The following is a 20,563-nucleotide window of genomic DNA, read 5'->3' on the forward strand; positions in this document are numbered from 1 at the left end:
TCCTTCGTTGTGAGACTAGAAGCTCTTAAAGTTATTTTGCAATAGGTATAACAACAGAAACTACAACCATGTTTCAATACAATTTTTTTGCTGCTGTACGTGGTTCAATTGCACTGTATTACCAGGACATATAAAAATGTGAAAATATTCATCATCGTCGTCTACGTCCCACTTTAAAACCCGTAATGAATAATCAAGAAACTCTTAAATACTAGCACCACATCTGCTTGTCAAGTCAGATTTTATATATTGTTGTTAACAATATCTGCATCTAAAAATTTCTATAACGGTATAGTAAAACACAATGAAATGATAATCATTTATACTCCAGGGTCACTTACCTCTTCCTACTGTCTCTTTTTGCTTGCTAGGATCGTAATAATCCCCCACCCTTGTAGTCTACTGGCATAGATATGGGGCTTAGTTTTTTTGCCTGCAACAACACAACCACATTTTTTTTCACTTCAAAACAGTTATAAAAAAGTTTAGATAGATTAAAATTTTATAAGCCATTCATTTCTGTAATTACATGTGACAAGTTGTCACAGTGGGCCTTGTTTTGACTAGAACTGCTGTCCTTCGAAGCCGTTTTTGGCGTGTTCCCCCTGATTGAAAATCAATCATCAAAAAATATTAAAAATGTTTTCCCCCCGTTGTGTTGCTAACTAATGTCAGCTAATAACAATACAAGAATCTCAGATCCACATAATGCACCTGCGGTCTCTGATAGCCTACCACTCCGACTGTGTAAATTGAGTAGTAGCCTGTGGGCAGAGGTAGTAGAAAGCTTCATTTTGAAACTATAATGGGACCTATAGTAATTAGTCATGAGTAAAGCATCCATCGATGTTGAAAATGGGCCACCTGCTAGACGTGCATTAATCAATACGACTGTAAGTATAGGCCCTATGTAATGCACTACTTCAAGCGAAATGGAGATTCCCGATTTCTATACTGGCCTTCATCAGGTTATCATATGGAAGCCTGTGAAGTCTAGCCATAACATGAACCAATTCCTAGATCTTGCAGGTTACTAGAATATATTATATAAAAACCAAATACAAAATATAAATCACATAGAAATCCTCTATAGTTATACAAGATTCTATTATAGTACCAAAATGGCACTTTCCTTTACTCTAACTTACAACAGAGTACACAATAAGTTTGTGCATAGTCTTTTCCCCCACAAGGCTCAGTCACTTCTAAAAAGTACTACAAGTATCTGCCCTCCTTATACCATTTTGCCATGCGCGGATTTGAGCATATACACACCTGGCAATCCGGAAGTTGTTCCCCCACCAATGGCGGCACGCGTGCACTCACGCCGCCCATTGTTTACAACTTCCTTCCCTCCTCTATTCCTCCCCCCAGACAGTTCTCCTCCTCCCGTACCCTCCTCCTTACTTACTTTTTTCCCTCCTGGTTCCACATCGCTGCTGCGCACCAACCCCCCTCCATCCTCACCTTATAGGGTTAATGATCCTGTGGTTTGTTTTAGGCAAATAAGCCTACCTCCTTCACCCAATGCTTCCCTTTTTTTTGTCTTCTGTTTCTTGCATCTTACCTACCAGCTTCATATTCCTCTTTTGCCTCCCTCTCCCCTCCTCCGCCATCCTACGCCGGAGAGCCAGACTCCAGCACCCATCTTTGCAAGTTCCGGGTTTTGGGCCTTGTAGGCCCGCTTTGATGGCCCCTGCTCTAGATGCTGTCGCTTGCATTCCTGATAGTGAGGCGAAGAGGCCCCATGCGCTCAGCCTCCTTCCTCTCCTCTCCCTGCCGAATTGCGGGGGAAAGGGCCGGATCTGCTCCTGAGGCCTCAGGAGCAGCACCTGGCCTTTCCCCCAGCGCGTTGGCGGCGGAGAGGAGGCCCTCTGGCGCTGGTCCTCCAGCACCAGAGACCTCCCTCTCCCCGCCGATAATCAGAGAAGGAGGACCTCTTCAGCCGGCGCTCGTCCGCCGCCAGCGCCAGCAACCCTCGATGCAGGGGCCCGAGTGGGTGGAACTGGAGGGCCAAGAGCCTCCAGCCCACCACCCCGCCTTGCACAGAGGTGCTGGCCGCGGGCGGCGGAAGAGGAGGGAGAAGAGGCCTCTTGGCTGGCTGTCCTCCGCTGCTGCCGCCGCCGCATGGGCCATCTGGCAGCGCTGGAGGCTTCGTTGCCGCCAACCGCAAACCCCACCACGGCATTCCCCTGCTACGGCCGAGGGTGGCGGCGGCGGCAGCACGACGGCATCACCGGGGGAAAAGGTAAGTAAGGAGGGAGGGAGGGAGGGAGGGAAGGGAAGGAAAGAGTTGGGGGAGAGAGGGAGGTAGGAAGTGTGTCCCCAATGGCGGGCACGCTATTACGCTACAACTATAGATTTATCGCAATGGGGCTTAAACCACTCCCAGCGCGTTTCCGAACGGGGGCGAGCGGGGGCCGCGCAAGCAACGCGATGTGCACCGGATTGGGGCCCAAAACATGAACCTTATCGAACGGGGGTTACCGCCAAAGATTGCTGCCCATCGCTTTCCCATCGCATCCATTCGGTCCAGAGGGCGCCATTTCTGTGAACTGTTTCAAAGTGTCCCCAGAAATGGGCGCCTTCTGGAACCGGAACCGAATTGGGACGCAATGGGAACACGCGGCGGCAGCGGCGGCGTCCCCCGGTGCGATAAAGTCGTGTTTTGGGCCCCATCCGGTGCCCATTGCGTTCCTTGCGCGCCCCCACTCACCCCCGTTAGAACGCGCTGGGGAGCGGTTTAAGCCCCATGCGATAAACTTATATGTAATATCTTATTGTAAAATGACAATGCCTTCATCAGAAAATTACAGCTTTCTTTCAGATCCACAATCACTACGTCCACATCAACTCTTTCTGCCCAATGTACATTATATATTAGGTCAAATTCCAACTGCCCCATAACACTCATGTGGTCATCTTGATCCAATCATAGCCTCTGAGCCAAACATACTTCACAGGGTCACTGTTAGCTCTCTGTCATAGAGCTCTGGTGCCACGACACACTAAAATTCCCACAATTTCATAGCACTTAGCCATACCAATTAATTATTGTGGATTATTTCTGCAGTGTGGATGCAATCTATGTGAAAGAGAGGCATTTCTGGGGGTGATATGATTCAAATATTTAGCAGCTATCCTCTGGCTGATTTATGGTTCTTGAAATCTATGCATTTTATATTCCCTTTTTAAAAAAAGATAGAATACGAGACTATAATTATTCCAACATAACCTAATTCATCAGTTTGCTCATAAACAGAACTAATTACAAAGGGAACTTTTAAAGCAAGTTATTTTATTTTATTTATGTTGCTGGTTAGAGAAAGCCAATGACTTTTCTCTCCTTATGTCCCAGTGAGGCCTCAAAATGCTGCTGAAATGTACTGTAATCAAATATATCAGTGCTCAAAGCATTTTGGTTCAACATCCTCAAGATCAAAAGTCTAATTGTTAGAATACTTCAATGTACTCTTTCTTTTTTTTTATTGTTATTTTTAATTTTTCATTCAATGTACTCTTTCATGTCCTCAATGAATTCATGTTCAATCATGTCCAGAAATTCTTTTGCTTTTGTGTGTTTGATGCTGTCTATCCCATTTTATTCTCTGCTTATGTGATGAGAGTTTGCAAAGGAAATCATGAAAGAAGCTGAGGTTTAATATATCTAAGGGACAAATAATTTCAATAATTATTATACTCTACTTTAAACTGATCAGGATCCACAGAAAAATGGAAGTTTGCACAAATAAAATTGGAAACACACAAGTTAGTGTCACTCAGTTCCATTTAATACCGTTTTCATCTCAGAATTGTCAAGGAGGTGCTATTTCATGAAGCATAGGTAACAATGGTGCTTTCCAGACAGCCCAAAAGGGCGGTCTGCCGGCGCCCTCATTTGCTGCGTGGAGTAGCTGCAGCAGCCAAACCATGTGGCTGCTCCATGCAGCAAAAAGCCGCAAAAAGCGGCTTCTTTTTGCGGCACCATTATGACGTGCAAAGTGCCACTGGTGCAGTTGCGGCGTCATAATGGCGCTGAGACATTCGGACACTAAGCATCCGCTACGTCAAAATGGCGGCGCCCGAGCACATACTTTTTGCTCGTGCGGAACGGGCCAGTGAGTCCTTATTTAACTCATAAGTGATTGAAGAGTTGTCTTTCTGCAATCAAGGCTGGATTTAATAGTGTACATAATACAGTACAGCATAGGAGTATTGTGACAAGAAAGAAAAGAGGAAGGGGAATTCTTGTGGGCACATGTAAATGAAGAAATTAAGACAAAAATATATAAGGTGAAGCAAATCAGGAAATATTATAATTTCTATATCAATGAAATCATACCGTAAGTTGGGGTACTTTCTCTTCGTCCAGAGCTACTTGTTCTTCCTTTCTCGTATTCATAACAGTACAAGACAGCATCTTCTTCCACCACATTAAAACGTTTTCGATATTCTTGATCAAGAAATGAATTTGGAGATTCAGATCCTTTATGTACTGGCTTTCCTATTAGGTGTCTTCCAATGTCATCACAAGGAAGATTTCCCTTTTCATCCCTTTGAAGAAAGAAATGTTTTGATGCATATTAATATTGAGCATTCTAGACCTCTACTATGCAATTACTGTACATATAAACCTCATGTGGTCTTATAACCAGAATATATAGAAAACATGAAAACTTGAAGTCCAATGGAATAGCCTACATTTCTGCCATTCGTGGAAAACATTATGTGGCCTTGTGACTGAGGCAGTGAGTGGGGTTCTTGCCGCATTTTAATTAACAGAGAATATTCTGTTTAGTCAATAAAGAAATCAGAATTTGAATCACCAATAACTGGATTGATGAGCTATCATTAGCTGTCCCATACACAGTTCTCTAACCTCTTGATCTGGAGGAATGTAAAGAGAGAATTGTGAACTGGAAAATGGTGTTACAGATTGAGTATCTCTTATCCAGAATTCTGAAATCGAAAATACTCCAAAATCCAAAACTTTTTGAGCTATGTACTTGTTTTGTATCTTCAAGGCTAGAAAAGATGTGGCTGGAGAGAGACACAAGGATCTGTGAAATGGTGTGAAGTGTGGATTCGTACAAGTGCTATGCTTAGATTCTCCCATTTCACAGATCGTCAAGTCTATACCCAGCCTCATTGTGTATATGCAAATACAGGTATTCTAAAATCTGAAATAGAGAATACTTCTGGTCCCAAGGGCTACTCAACCAACTTCTAGTAACTAGAAGCTGAAATATCTAAGTCAATAATATGGAATTTGCCTTTTTTCTGTACATATTGATCAAGATAGTTGCAGATATCCAGCTGTCTAGATAGGCTTGGGGGCCTATCATTACTGCTTTACCAAAGATAGCAATGGAAATCACTCAGTGGCTAATATCAATTACTGCCATCCTGTGGGTCTTTTCCCAGCAGGAGGGCTGGAGTGGGTGTCAGCAGATGGCAGGTAGGTTGTCTGACACTAACCACAATCCCCTATGCCACCCTAAGCTTGTAACAGCTGTATTCAATAAATATAGCCATATCAAAAGCCTATCTCCAGTGTATATTAATAGGTGTCTTTTCACCCAATCTCTCTTCATTGCCATCCCAGCAATAAAATATACTATTTTTTTTAGAAAGAACACCCCAATAATTTGCACAAAATGAAGTATCAGAATTTTAATCAGTATGGGAGGTCTCTTCAAACATTAAAGTAGATCATTTGAGTTGTATCCAGTAAGTGCCTATGTTTGCACAACAAGAATTGAAGAAAGCATTGCCATGTGAATGAGTGTGGGATTTCTTCCTCCTCTCCTGTGCTGACTGTGTGATTCATACACAGCTGGAAAATTGGCTCCATGTATGGCTGGCTGTCATGGTTTGTGAATCATGAATGCTCAATCCAATACTGAGAACTTCATGTTCACAACCAGGTAATAATGGTTTATTCAATCCAAATCATGTATTTCCCCCATTAATTAAACTCAAGGAAACTCATAACCTTTATTTCTCCTACAGATGGAACACTAAACTGTGCTGTAGCTTTTACTGCAAATTAACAGAAAGCTGAAGGGCAACATTTCACCTGGGTATGTAAGGCTCTGCTGGAGGAGGAGGTATGTAGAGATCCTGAAGTGCAGAACTATCTCTCTTGGTAGGTGTGCTGATAGTACTAGAAGGTGTTGCCACACTGCTTGTAGGACTTCTAGGTACAAGTGGCTGTTAAAAAACCAAAAAACAAAAAAGCTTTAATTGAATACCTGATTACCCACTTAATGTTTTTTTTCTCTGTCACCACAGGTAAGTGAATTGAAAAGTTATGTATGCTGGAAAATACAATATTTTGCATTATATTCAACCCCTTTTTGAGCCAGCTGGACAATACCACTCTACAGTTAGCAACTAGAAGTGCTAAATATGCCATTTAAAATACTGTCTTTATCATATCTCTTCCCCCCCATTTTAAATACTAATTTTAATACATCATGTGAATAATGTTCTTCTGAAACTAATTAGACTCTGGATCGTAATCCGTTTCTACATGATTCTCACTATGTAATCATTACATAAAAAGGAGCACTGTTAGAAAAAAAAAATCTTGATCCCTTTATTAGAACTAGCAATTAAGCAGAATAGTTTATGAGAAGATGAAGTTGAGAAACTGAAGGTTCACTGTCACCAGGGGAACATACTAGTGACTTCACGATATACATTTCAATTACTTCTCCATCTAACTGCCTATCTGCAGTGTCATGTATTTTAATTCTGAGCCTAAGAGAAGTCATAAAATGAGACACTTGGATGTTTTTATCAAGCATACTCCCTGAGATCACACTTTAGTAGTCACTGCATTTTAAATCTTATTTTCTGCCTCAGCAAGCTAAAGTGCTGCTCTGTTTGCTTTGAAGGGAAATGCTGGTTATTCCCAGTGGTTGTAACACACAACTCTCACTTCCAGAACAAATAATTTTTTTGTGCTTCTAGCTGGAATGTTAAAAGTAAGAAATAGATACGGATTTTATATTTCACGTAGAACAGATCTTTAAGAAACACCTTTTGGAATTTTTCTGGCCAACATTAAAAAATCATGAGCATTTCAACTCCACTGAAGATCTACATCTACAGTAGCCAGAACAAGTATATTTCAGTTGCTAAGCATTAAGCTTAGTAGGGACCACATGATTCATGTTGGCGTTTTCAATAGATAAACCATATACTTAAGCCTCAGGGATAGAGAACATAAATGGTGTGGTGCTCTCCAAATATGCTGGATTATAATATTTTCTGTTTCCAGGCAGGGGAGCTGGAATCCAACACATCTAGAGAATATGAGGTTGGAGAAGACTAGTTTGCATGCACTAAGAAAATGAAGAAATTGTGACAAGTTGCTGGAGTTTTTTGGTAAAAAAATAATCAGGTTTCAGTCTCTACATGTTAATTATAACAGCATTGCAATGTACAGTTGAAAAAACTGTATATTGATAATTGATAAACTGATTTATTAGAATTAGAAAAATATTAAGACTACTTCATCTGGCATGACATACTTTACAGAACAGTGGGATGTAATGTAATGGAGACAACATACCAAGAAATGGAACAGAGATATATCATCATGAATATTTTTAAAAAGACATAGACTTAGAATCTGAAGTCAAAATTAGAACTCCCTTTCAGTTCTGGAAATCTGACCTAAGGAGAGAGATGTCTGGCATACCTTCTAAAATAGAATGAATTATTCTGTCTCCAAAACTATACATAAATACAGCACCATAAGTTCTGATGAATGGAAGAAGAGAGAAAATTTCATGAAAAGTATCAAATCTCCCTTTCAGTCCTAATAACTTTTATTGAAAGACACATAATTAGCAGATAAATAATCACCACAAAAATGCTCCTTCTCATACAGAATACATAAATGTGGAAATGCGAGATATGGTTGTCCTGTAGGGTCTATGTTGACAGCATCACTTCAATGGTGCTAAAACATAAGTGAGCAGAAAAATGGGCAGAAAAAATGACGTATTATTTCATTTCTTAACTGTAACCATAATTTTGACATACTTTGCAAATTTCCTGGTTTTAGCCTCACAAACAATGTTTCTCTTATATCACTGAAATGCAGGTTGAAATGTGACATCTTAGTTCATTATGGAAGCCTAACAGTGACTTCTACATTCCTCAAGGTAACTTTATGAGATGTTGGAAATCTGATTCTAATGACATATACAACTGAACATATACAACGTGAGCAATGTTTTTATTTTGAAAATATAGGGCTTCTTCTCAACAGCTATATAGGTTACGAAAGAAAAAGCATGGGAATTCCACTCCGTTGCTGGTAAGATAGGAAAACAATATTACATTAATGACAAATTATGAAAAGCTGACAAGAGGCTGCCTGAACATAATTTGCCTATTTATACAATTTCAAAATATTTTCACAGTGTACAATCAGTACAGATATCAACATTTTCACATTAACAGCCTTGAGGTAACAACCAAGCGGCCCTTTTCATAGCTGCTGTTACTATAATAAATAACTCATTGTTACTGTATGTAACCCATTGTTACTGTTATTGTAACAAATAATTAAACAAAGGTAATTTTCAACCTGGTAACAAAAATTATTTATTGAAGAAGCCTGTATTTTCTGAATACCTGAATTCCAGTGTTATGGGCTGGACCAATATATTTTCTGACCCTGAAGCCTGGTTATTAATGGTGACTGGGGTAAGAGAGACAGTTCTAATAAAAGCAACTGTGTTCCAGTTCTGTCTGGGCATGAGGTGAAAGAAGAAAGCCAGTGTATTTTATGAAAAAGTGATAAACAAAGCAGGTATGAACCATAAACGTCATAATAATGCTTAATCAAGATGGAGGAGAGCCAAATGTTAATAGCCAGTGGTTTTTGGTCCTTGTACATGCAATAAAAACCCTTGGCAGAGAGTCAGACAGACACTTTAATGGTCTTTAATTCTGGGGCTCTTTAATTCCAGTTGAATTATCTATCCAGATTGAATAGATAAATAATAACATGCTAACAAAATAAGTGGTTGAACATTACATCAGAGGACCTCATCCACAATATAAAAGCCACTTCTAGCAGAGTGAAATCAAGTAGCCTTATGGCTTTATGCATTTGCTGTCTATGCTGTTTCCCAGGTTGAGAACGACACCTTACAATGCTGGCTGACAGAATTACTTCTCTGTATGTATATGGTTAGTTTGATTATGGGTATTTATTTATTTGTTTATCTGATAAGGAATACAGTGATAATATAAGAGTAAAAGATCTATATGTAATCTATAAGACTACAATGTCTAAGATGTCTGTGTAAATAATTCTACCTAAAGGGAGTAGATCCATGAGTAACTGATCTGTTTTATTCATTAAATAGCAAGAAAAATTATGAAGCCATTTGCTTACTTTCCCCTTCATAAAACATCCTGACATTCCAAAACTAAGGGGGACTGTTAATGTTAAACTGCCTTTTGGACAATACTGCTATTTTTCAAACTTGAGTGACCAAAGCATTTTTTAAAAATGAAAGAGAACTACATCTAGACACAGGTTAACTAATAAAACAGCAACAAACCTTCAGCCCTTCAAACCAAGAAATGGAGTGGTGAAACCATACCTGTTTCACCAACAAGGTGTTATCTTACAAAGTTATACAAACCTCTTAGCTTTTAATCTTTCCAGTCATTTCCTTTAAGAGGCAAGATACATTACAAATAACGCCTCAATGTAAAGATAAATTCATACCATTAAAAACACTGTTTTTAAATTAAGTTTTCAAATATTATATAAATTTGAAATATATGTTAGTTGCAAACCTATGTACTGTAATTACAAGTACAATTTTATACATGTCAGCTTAGAAGTAAATTGCAGTGTGTTCAATGAGACTAACTGCCTGATACATTGTAGACATTCAACCAAAGTGGCTGCCAGATTTCACAATGGAAAAAAACTTTCTCTCAAAAAATTATAGGTTGAAATCATATACACGTTTACCTGAAAATGAATGCTAGTGAACTCAGGGGTTCAGCAGACCTCCCCTTTCCCCATGGGATTGGGAGCTTGGCAACTATGTGCTGCGGCCCCAATCTGGCCTTTCTGCACTGTACAAAGAAGCTGCAAAAGTGGCTCCTTTTTGTGCTGTGGAAAGGGCACCCTAGCCGCGATGGTGGCTTTTCGGTGCTCCTTTGGTGCAGCGCATTTAAACGCTGTACCAACCGAGTGCCATGATGCCCCTGCCATGTGATTGGGCACACTGCATGATGCCAGCTTAAGGGCAGTTGGCATGTGTACACTATGACCCCATGCCGCCCCCACGCCAGCGTGTAATGCTAATCTATAGAGGCTCTCTGTGAGGCTCATTTTTCAGTAAACACAGAGTATTATGCTATAAAATTTGTGCTATTTTTTAAAAATCAATTTTATATCTACCACATATGCTATCATAGATTATATAACTCTAGCCAAAACACAATTGTCATAATTTCTATACCCCAGGGGTTAAATAAAAATGTAAATATTGGGAACTATTCCATTACTCTCCAAAACCCTAAAAATAATGGTCTCCTGTACCTGCATTTCATACCATTAGCCATTCTTACCACATCTAGCTAATGTGGGACATGAGGACATCATGTTATGATGGTTCCTCCAGGCCCATTTGGCTCCAAGAAGGCACTGCTGATGGGCTGTTGTTTGAGTTCTTGACCTTGGACAAGAAGTTCTTAAGGGCTCAATATAGTCTCCTATAGTCTTTAACAGGAGGCCACTGGGAGAGAACGTCTTGAACACACTGGGTCTCATCAATACACCACTGACATCCTACTTCTCATTTTGATCTATTTTCTAGTAGGCTATGAAATTCCTACACAGTTGCCTATATGCAGGAAGAAATAGGGGCACTGATTTGTGAACTGTTAATGTTAAATAACAGAAATTAATTTTAAAAAGGCTACTCAGACAAGGCAAAATTCTTATTAACCTGTAAACAACTTAGGGGAGAAACAGATGGGCTAAAAGAGCCACCCTCAGACCCCATGGGGCCTGTTCATGTTGGGGCTAAGGCAGCTACATAAGCCTAGCCCCAATTCATACCACCACCACAGTCTCTAATTGACCCACTAAAAAGGAGCAGATTTTTCTGTTCCATTCCAGGCCAATTTTGGGCTGGTTCTCTGGAAAAGAACCACACCCAGGGTGCCTTCTGGCTATGTTCAGGACATGTGTCATGTGCATGCCCCACCCCCAACGTGGCCTGATGGTGGCCCTTTGGGGCCATCTGTTTGAGGCCTTAAGGAAGTTTTCAAGACAGTAGCCATGGTTGTGAAATATTAGCTGCCCAGCATGGGAGTGCTCTTGCATCAAGCACTGGAGGAACAGGAGATCTAGACACCAGTGGGGCCTTTACTCAGCTTCATCTGGTTGCAGTCCATGATTTCTTTAAGATCTAATTACACTCATTCATGATTTAATAAGCAGTTATTTATATCACTACACTTTACATCAGACTGCTTTTGAGAAATGTTGAAAAACTACAGCTAGTGCAAAAAGCTACAGCTAGACTTTTGCTGGAATATGCTTCATTGATCATTGCATGTTCTTGGATCAATTTCATTTGTTTCCAGATTGCTTCAGTACACAATTCAAGGCAGGCCAGGATATCAGAAATATCACTTATTTTCATAGGATGCCAACTGTCTCTGAAAAGAAGAAATTGGACTGGAACCAGAAGTCACCCTTGCAGCAGAGGTTCTACCAGCCACCTCTGATTGGAGGGGGGTCACAAGACCAGATTTATTCAGTAGGAAGCCACATGTAGAACTGATTCCCAAGGGAGATGAGATTGGCTCCTTATGCTGCACACCAATAATAAAGAATATTCTGTTCCAGCAGGCTTTTATGAGGAGTAATTTTTATGTCACTCTTCAGTTTTAATTTTAAAGCCACTGTTTGTGGTTTTTAGTACTGAATTCTCTGGCTATATGATATATTTTAATAATTTTTTTCAAGGTCTATTTTTATTTACTTATAAATAGTACTGGTGTTATAAATAAATTCTGTCTAGAAAATATAGTGACTTCTTCCCTATTGGCAGTTCTTATGCAGAATTTCTTAATAGTTGTGCTTGATATAGCAAGCCATAGTGCTACCCAACAAAGCCTCTGGTCTCCAAGATTTTCACACTCTTAGTTAAGACTTATATGCAGGTTTCTCTTGCTGAGAGTACACGAGAGCTGCAAAAGGGACATCCCAAACTCTTGTCAATAGTGTGTCACATGTCTTGCAGGAAGTAACTAATTCATCTAGTACTGAGGGCTTCTGGAAACTGTTTGCTGGTGGTTGGCTTTGGATAGACATTTTACTCCAAACTATTATCCTCAATCCCTCGAATACACCCTAAGAAAGCTGGGGTCAACTTGTGCCTCCTCTTCTTTACATCATGCTTAATTTTCTTAATTTGCTTAATTTTCCAAATAGTAAGAAATTATTTCAGATCTGCTCATTTACACCATAGCATATTGCTGGAGATACGCAAAATATAAATAGAAACAATATGTCTGAATCACTCTGAATAAAATGAAATAAGGGTACTATACTGTGTTCAGTACAAATAGTTCTTACATGGACATCAAGAGAGAGAACAAGAAACAATATTCAAATGGACAAATCTCTGTTAACAGATCCTGTTACTAAAATGTTGTACAGATTGAAAGACAGTTGCTAGAAATATGCATGCTTTCCCATAGTTCCATTTCTGTAATAAAACTAAATTACTATGTGTAATAAACATGGTTACAGAAACACTAGGTCACCAGAATTATAGACAACGTATACACTTAAGTGTCAAATGCAACACAATCAAATGTGAGAAAAACTAACATTTGCATTATTTATTTATTCAAATATTTGTATCCCACTCAATATCATGAAATCTTTTCAGTATAAGAAATAAATAAAATCAATATAAACAATGTGAACAGATTTAAAACAGTGTTAATATATTAAAGAATTAGTGTTCTACTACATTGTGACCATTGGTATTCAAGCAATTTATTAAGTACTCTTATGAAGGTACATTATGTCATCATTTTAAGTGGCCAAAGAGAAACAGAAACACAGGCTATGTCCAAGAGAAAAATCCTATTTATTGGGGAGGAACAGGATGACTCTTATATCCCTCTGTACAGGACCACAGTATAGTGAAACCATTACACTAATAGGAATTAAAAAGCAAAGAACAGAATGGCCAGGGAGACATTGGTGAGAACGAACCAGTGCTTAGAAGAAATGCTATCTATGCTTTGCTTAGGTGATGTTTCTTCCTTTAGGAATATGGCATGGCATTATGTTTGCAAAAGAGACAGCATAAGTTAAAAATCCCTATTCAAGTCAATGGCCAATTCCACATGATTGACCTCTCTTATCATTCTATCTTCTCAGCTTATAATAAAGGGAAGATTCCAGCCAGCTCTGTAGTCAATCATGGCAAACAGCTATCAATTCATAAAAACCAGCAAGGGAACATCGTTTTCATATATGAAGGCACACTCATGTTCACAGAACTTAAAGACACCCAGTGACAAGTTGGTAATTGTATATTTTGTTGTTTCTTGCTTTGGTTTTTGTTGCTGTTGTGCTTCTTTCAAAAGAAAAAAAAAAGGTTGTACTAGCGCTTTGCTTTTTCACACTACAGGCATATAGATGCTCCCCTTCTGGATTTCATATACAGTATAAACACCCCAAACCTAATTCCAATGCTACAATGGGAGTACAAGGAAAATCATCTATATAAACAACGTATGGGACACACAACAATGAAATAGGAGTCTGAAGCACCCTCAGTCCATCAGTGACTCCTCAAAAAAAGGCTGAAAAACTAACACTGTTTGTGCCAAACCTTCAAATCTGGATAAGCCCTCACCACTATGAAACAATAAATTCTGTTTCTCTGTATCAGGCACTTCGCCCACTAGTAGCCTAGGTAAATAATCAGGAATAATTCTTCCCCAAAGAACCATAGCTAAAGCAAAAGCAACATAGCAAAAGAATATTGACAAGTATTCACAATATTTCTCATTCTTGAGATAAACTATCTCAATTATCAAGAAATCTACAGTCTCTAAGAGAATCTGTCAGCAGGAGAATGAGACAACAATCAGCAGGGGTTTGTTTTGTCAAGTTTTCTAAAATTTGCACAGAAAGTCTCTTCACCAAACCACCATCTTTCTCTTTTGGAAAATACCTAACTATCACTAGTGGTGCCTATCCCAGCTGACACCTTACTCATCTCCTCATTATGTCCTCATTGCCTATTGCTGACAAACTGGCATGCCAGATGCTGCTTTCCCTTTAAAGCTGCTTATCTGGTCAGTAAAACTGGATCCTCACCATGAATGGGGATGGGGGCAGGGTGGTCTCTCCCCTTCCTATTTTAAGATCTCCCCTCTTTTTTCTGACTACAGTACAATGGAGTAAATCTTTAAATAGATTCTAGACCATGGGTGGGTAACTGTAGAAGACGTAGGGGCTGCATTAGCTTTCCAGGACAGCTGTACCCCCACTGCACTTGCTCCTGTAAAGAAAATCAGAAATATATTGAAAAATGAAATGTTTCCATATTCCTGACTGTATGGACAAATTATAGGTTCCAATCAAATGGAAAATTAAGCATAAACACCGAAAAGTCTAAGGCGCATTACAGATGGCCCAGAAGGGGCCGTCTCACGCTGCCGCTGGTTGCAACGTCCGGAAACCGCAGCAGCCAAACGGCGCGGTTCCCGGACGCTGTCAAGAAGGAGCGCGAAAATCGCGCTCCTTCTTGCTCCTCGGAAGAGATGCCGCGAGGCACTAGTCGCGTACTCGCGGCGTAATTTCCAGGGCGCGACATGCCGACGCAGAGCGTCCGTTACGTCAAGATGGCGGCGGCCGTGTGGAATGGCCGCTGCCATTTGTTACGGACAGAGTCTGTAACAGGAGTAGGGGCGTCTAGAAGAGACGCCCCTTTTTTACAAATGGCAGCATGTAACCCGCCTAAGACAGCCATAATAGTCTGAAATATCAGTATGCAAAGGGGTCTTGTTGCACCCTTGAGATTAACTGAGCAAAAGTGTGTAGCATAAGCTTTCGTAGATTTTGCCCAGAAACAGGCAGGCCACCAGGTGTGGCCTCCAGCCACTGTGGGAGTGTGGCATGCAGACAACGCATACTGCCGACATGGCTGGAAGTCACTCTGAGGCTGCCTAAGGTGGCCCAAGCCCACTAGCAAAAGGAGTGGCAGCCCAGGAGGGGACTGCAGTGGTGGCAACATGACTCATAGGGGAGTCATGGATGAAGTGGCTGGAGGCCACTTCAAGCTGCCCATCTGCTTCACCCTTTTGTCTACTTCCTCAGATGCATGGAGTGTCCTGCTGCCCAGGAAGGACCTTGATAATCAGACGGTATGGATAGCCATAGAAACTCACAAATTTCTATAGCTATTTATACTTTTCTGGCCCCCAGAACACATGCATATGAGAAAACAGACTGAGGCTGAATCTACACTGGAGAAAAAAGCAGTTTGATATCACTTTAACTGTCATGGGTCAATGCTATGGAATCCTGGGATTTGGATATAACCTTTACAGAAGGCTAAATATCTTACAAAATTACAAATCACAGAATTCCACAGCACAGCAGTTAAAGCAATGTCAAATTGCATTATTTTTGCAGTGCAGATTATGCAACAACTTCTTTCATTCAATTAGTCACAAAGGTGCTACAAGGTCCCTTTACGTCCCAGCCCAGGATTTCCTCTGCCCCATCCCGGATTCACCCCTTTTCACTCACTGCCCCTCACTTCTGGAACCTTCTTCCCCCACAAGCAAGAGCCATCACTTCTTTAACTAGCTTCAAAACGGAGTTCAAAACCATCCTGTTCAGAGAAGCCTTCCCAGGCATTGCATAATTGTCGCTTACTATTTGATGTTCTTTTGGTGCCTGTTTATCAAACCATTTCCTGTATTGCTATGTACTGTATATGTATTATCCTACTTGAGAGTATGTATTTTCCCTGGAAGAAGATTAACCATCCATTATTAAGCCAAGCCCTCCCTCCAGTCCATCTGCCTTGGTCCAAGCCTTGGAGGTAGAGAGGAACTGCTGGACCTCTTACCTTTTCCCTCCACCACTCCCTTCTCCTTCTGTGTCATGTCTTTTTAGACTGTAAGCCCGAGGGCAGGGAATCGTCTAACTAAAAAGATTGTATGTACAACACTGTGTAAATTTACAGCGCTTCATAAATAAAGGTTAATAATAATAATGGCAGTAAAGGGTCCAAGTGCAGCAGCAGGCAGGTGGGTGTGTAAATATCTGCTTGTCGCCATGATGGCCTGGAGACTGACCTGGATCAGGATAGCATCTGCTTAGGTCCAAAGCTAGTCTGCTAAATAAATCTTTATTTCAGCATACTAAATAGCTGTATAAGTACCATGGATCCTTCCCTTACACGGGGATCTGTTCCAGACCCTCCCCCACCTAAGGGAAAAACAATGGGGCTCATGCATGTGGTGCAGCGTGTGCACCATTATTTCCTCCCGGGTGTTGCTTCAGCATAAGCTGAAAACCGTGTATGGTGTAAATGCAAGTAGTTTAAGATACTATTTAGGAATGTGTATTTACTTCTGTTACAGATAAAAGTATTTGTTACATTCTTGGCACAACCTTCCCAAAGCTCATGTTATACTCCTTTTCCCTTAGACTGGTGAGTAGGCTGTATTCTGTTCATGTAGCACTTCCCTAGTGCTTAAGTGTCTCAGGAATGAGAGGAGTACTTTCAAGCACATTCTGGTTACAATCTAATTCTACTGTAGTGAAACTATAACTCCAAATGCATTTGATTATTAATAGTGGCACAAGCCCTATTCAGGCTTTATAAATGTAGTGAAAATAAATGCATGAAGAGGAAAACACACTACCCTACTCTACATTTGCATTACACTAAACTAACTGCATTTGCCCATTCTTCACAGTAACAATAATTTTAATGAAGGGAAGAGCATTCTTTGTCTACAGATTCTCTCTGTATGACACACAGTGCAACATTAGGGACTGCATGGAGAGCCTCCATGAACAGAGGAGGCATTTATCTTTAGAAAGTCACAATTCACATGAGGAGAACAGTTATGGTGGGGAGGAATCTGGCACACTCCTCACTCATGTATCTATTCTCACTACATTAAACAGAGAGTCTGTGAACATCTAGAAAGCAATGCCATAATCACAAAAAGTCAACATGGGTTTCAGAGAAACAAATCATGCCAGACAAATCTGATCTCTTTCTTTGATAAAATTACCAGCTTGGTAGATGAAGGGAATGCTGTGACTATAGTATATCTTGATTTCAGTAAGGCCTTTGACAAGGTTTCCCATGATATTCTTGCAAACAAGCTTGTAAAATGTGGGCTAGACAAAGTAACTGTTAAATGGATCTGTAATTGGTTGACCAGCTGAACCCAAAGGGTGCTCAACAATGGCTCTTTTTCCTCCTGGAGGGAAGTGATCAGTGGGGTCCCACAGGGCTCTGTCCTGGGCCCAGTGTTATTCAACATCTTTATCAATGACCTGGATGACAGAATTGGGAGCATACTTATCAAATTTGCAGATGACACCAAATTAGGAGGAATAGTTAATACTCCAGAGGACAGGACCAACATTCAAAATGATCTGAATAGACTAGAAAGCTGGGCCAAAGCTAACAAAATGAAATTCAACACATAGAAATGTAAGGTACTGCATTTCAAGCAGAAAAATGAAATGCACAGATATAGGATGGGGGACACCTGCCTCAATGAGACTACATGTGAAAGGGATCTAGCAGTCCAAGTAGACCATAAGTTGAACATGAGTCAACAGTGTGATGCGGCAGCTAAAAAGGCCAATGCAATTCTAGGCTGCATCAATAAAAGTATAGTGTCTCGATCAAGAGAAGTAATAGTGCCACTGTATTCTGCTCTGGTCAGGCCCCACCTGGAATATTGTGTCCAGTTCTGGGCACCACAATTCAAAAAGGACATTGAGAAACTGGAGCATGTCCAGAGGAGGGCGACTAAAATGGTGGAAGGTCTGGAAACCTTGCCCTATGAAGAACGACTCAGGGAGCTGGGGATGTTTAGCCTGGAGAAGAGAAGGTTAAGAGGTGATATGATAGCCCTGTTTAAATATTTGAAAGGATGTCACATTGAGGAGGGAGCAAGCTTGTTTTCTGCTGCTCCAGAGAACAGGACCCGGAACAATGGATGCAAGCTACAGGAAAAGAGATTCCACCTCAACATTAGGAAGAACTTCCTGACAGTAAGGGCTGTTCGACAGTGGAACAAACTCCCCCGGAGTGTAGTGGAGTCTCCTTCCTTGGAGGTCTTTAAGCAGAGGCTAGATGGCCATCTGTTGGGGATGCTTTGATTTGGATTTCCTGCATGGCAGGGGGTTGGACTGGATGGCCCTTGTGGTCTCTTCCAACTCTATGATTCTATGATTCTACATTCATAATAGCTTAACAGGACTACCAAATTCTGTAGAAATGCTGATTAACTTGTACCTTCACCTGGCTGCAATAATGTTTTTAAAAGAGATTTCAAAAGCAGCCTGCTTTACCATCCAGATGTGGGGAATTCATATAATGATTTGTTGAGGGAACTCATCTGTACTGTAATCTTACCTCCTGTGATTTTTCAAGCTAATCACAATACAAACATTTTGATTACAAACATCAGGAAACACAAACACTATCTGAAATCAAACCAACCATTATGCTAGCCATAGTAGCCATAACTCTACCATGTCTATGGTCCCACTGGTCTAAACTATATGCTTTTCTGATGATTCAGAAGAAAATCATTAGAGCAACAGATATATATTTAAATGTGTGATATATTCAAGTTTATGTTATGAAAACCACAATTTGCATTTGTCTTACATATTGACTGTACCTCCAGGTCAAAGAGATAATAAATTCAGCACATCACAGCAGTACAGTAATACAGAATAAGTATATTATTTATTTTTAGGTACATACTAAATGGATATATTTTAATATAGCCATGAATGTGAATGGACATAGTTTATTAGTATAACTCTTTGGTGCAAAAGAAATATGTCCTGTTTTTTCTGATTTCCCTGTATTGTCTCAACACCAGCATCTTCATATCTTCACTAACTCTCAATATCATTCCCAGTTAGACAGAAGCATGTCAAACTGATCCAATTTATGGTGACAGGATCCCATTTATAGTACATAATATTCTGATTAGAATGTAAATATCAGAATTAAAATATTGATGCTACATGTTATAAACAAAACAAGAAACAAAGATTTTTTCAGCTGCAGTTGCCTTTTGAGTTTTTGATGTCACAAATCTATGAAATTTTGAACTACCACCAGTAAATGAACTTATGTTAGGTGACATTTTACTTCTACAGTTATTAACATTGTTATTCTTCCACACTGCACAAAATGAACTCTAAACTTTTACATTTATGGCAAATCTATTACACCTACATCTTTATTCAAAAATATGCATTTTCAATAATATTTGTAGGATAATGAAACATTCTGGAAAAGAAGCATAGTGCTAATTAATATATTTTTAGGTTTAAAACTAAGAATGATAGGCTTATATCATTTTTACTTTTGCCTATAAAAATATTGTAATTAGTCTAAATTATATAGTCTGTATGACACCTGACACTGTTTAACGACATTTGAAAAGAAATAGGGTTTTTATAAAAGGAATAACCAACAATTTCTTCAGTATCTAATAATTAAATTATGAAGAAGGCCAGTTTAACAAAACAATGTTTTAAGTGAAAAAACAATGCAGAAGCTGAGCTTTTTTTGCAAAATAAATGGGGGTGGGGAAAACAGATGTATCACTCAAGAAGCAGCTCTATAACCATTTAAGAATGATTCCTTGAGCAAAATTATGCATGTGCATGGCATGTGTGTGTGGGGGGGGGGGGGGGTAGGAAAGTTGGCTTTAATACTCCAATCTAAAGTTATTTTATGTTCCAGGCCTCTCATATCCTACACCAGAAATCTAGTCAGCCAGATGTTCAAACAGCTGCCTATGAGAATTGATGCAATGGGATGAAAAAATATTTCTGAACATCATAATAATTTCCCCATTAAAATCACGTCAATCACACCCATTCTATTGTACAATCCCACACAATGAGTCACTAACCGATAGAACCACCACAAATAAGCCAAATATTGCAGTAGTTTGATCATGAAGTTTACTTCAAAAGTGTATATGTGTGTATTATGAAAAGCAGGCCTTAAAAGGCGCTGCTTACACACACCAGAGCAGCGTTATAATATAAGGAGGTTATTCAGTATGATGGTATGATTAAGGAAGTCCTATTCTGGCTGCATTCTTTCTGCAGCTATAAAAGAAAGAAGGTATCAGTCTGACCAAAAACTGGTCAGCCTGGGGGGGAAAAGGAAACAAATTTTGATTCAGACCAGACTTTTCCCTTCTGAATCTACAAAGGTGAGGGTGTAGTTCGCTC

At 39.8% G+C, this 20,563-nt stretch overlaps 1 protein-coding gene across 1 annotated transcript in view; it reads right to left on the bottom strand.

Annotated features, from left to right (window-relative positions):
• CNKSR2 (connector enhancer of kinase suppressor of Ras 2) overlaps positions 1–20,563 on the bottom strand; it is a 196,879-nt gene that overhangs the window by 67,568 nt on the left and 108,748 nt on the right. Inside the window, 4 exon segments of the mRNA XM_042457023.1 lie at positions 342–391; positions 393–428; positions 4,342–4,554; positions 6,080–6,213. Of these exon segments, the coding sequence (XP_042312957.1) occupies positions 342–391; positions 393–428; positions 4,342–4,554; positions 6,080–6,213 (433 nt within the window).

Source organism: Sceloporus undulatus, chromosome 3, assembly GCF_019175285.1.
Source record: "Sceloporus undulatus isolate JIND9_A2432 ecotype Alabama chromosome 3, SceUnd_v1.1, whole genome shotgun sequence".
Taxonomy (NCBI): Eukaryota; Metazoa; Chordata; class Lepidosauria; order Squamata; family Phrynosomatidae; genus Sceloporus; species Sceloporus undulatus.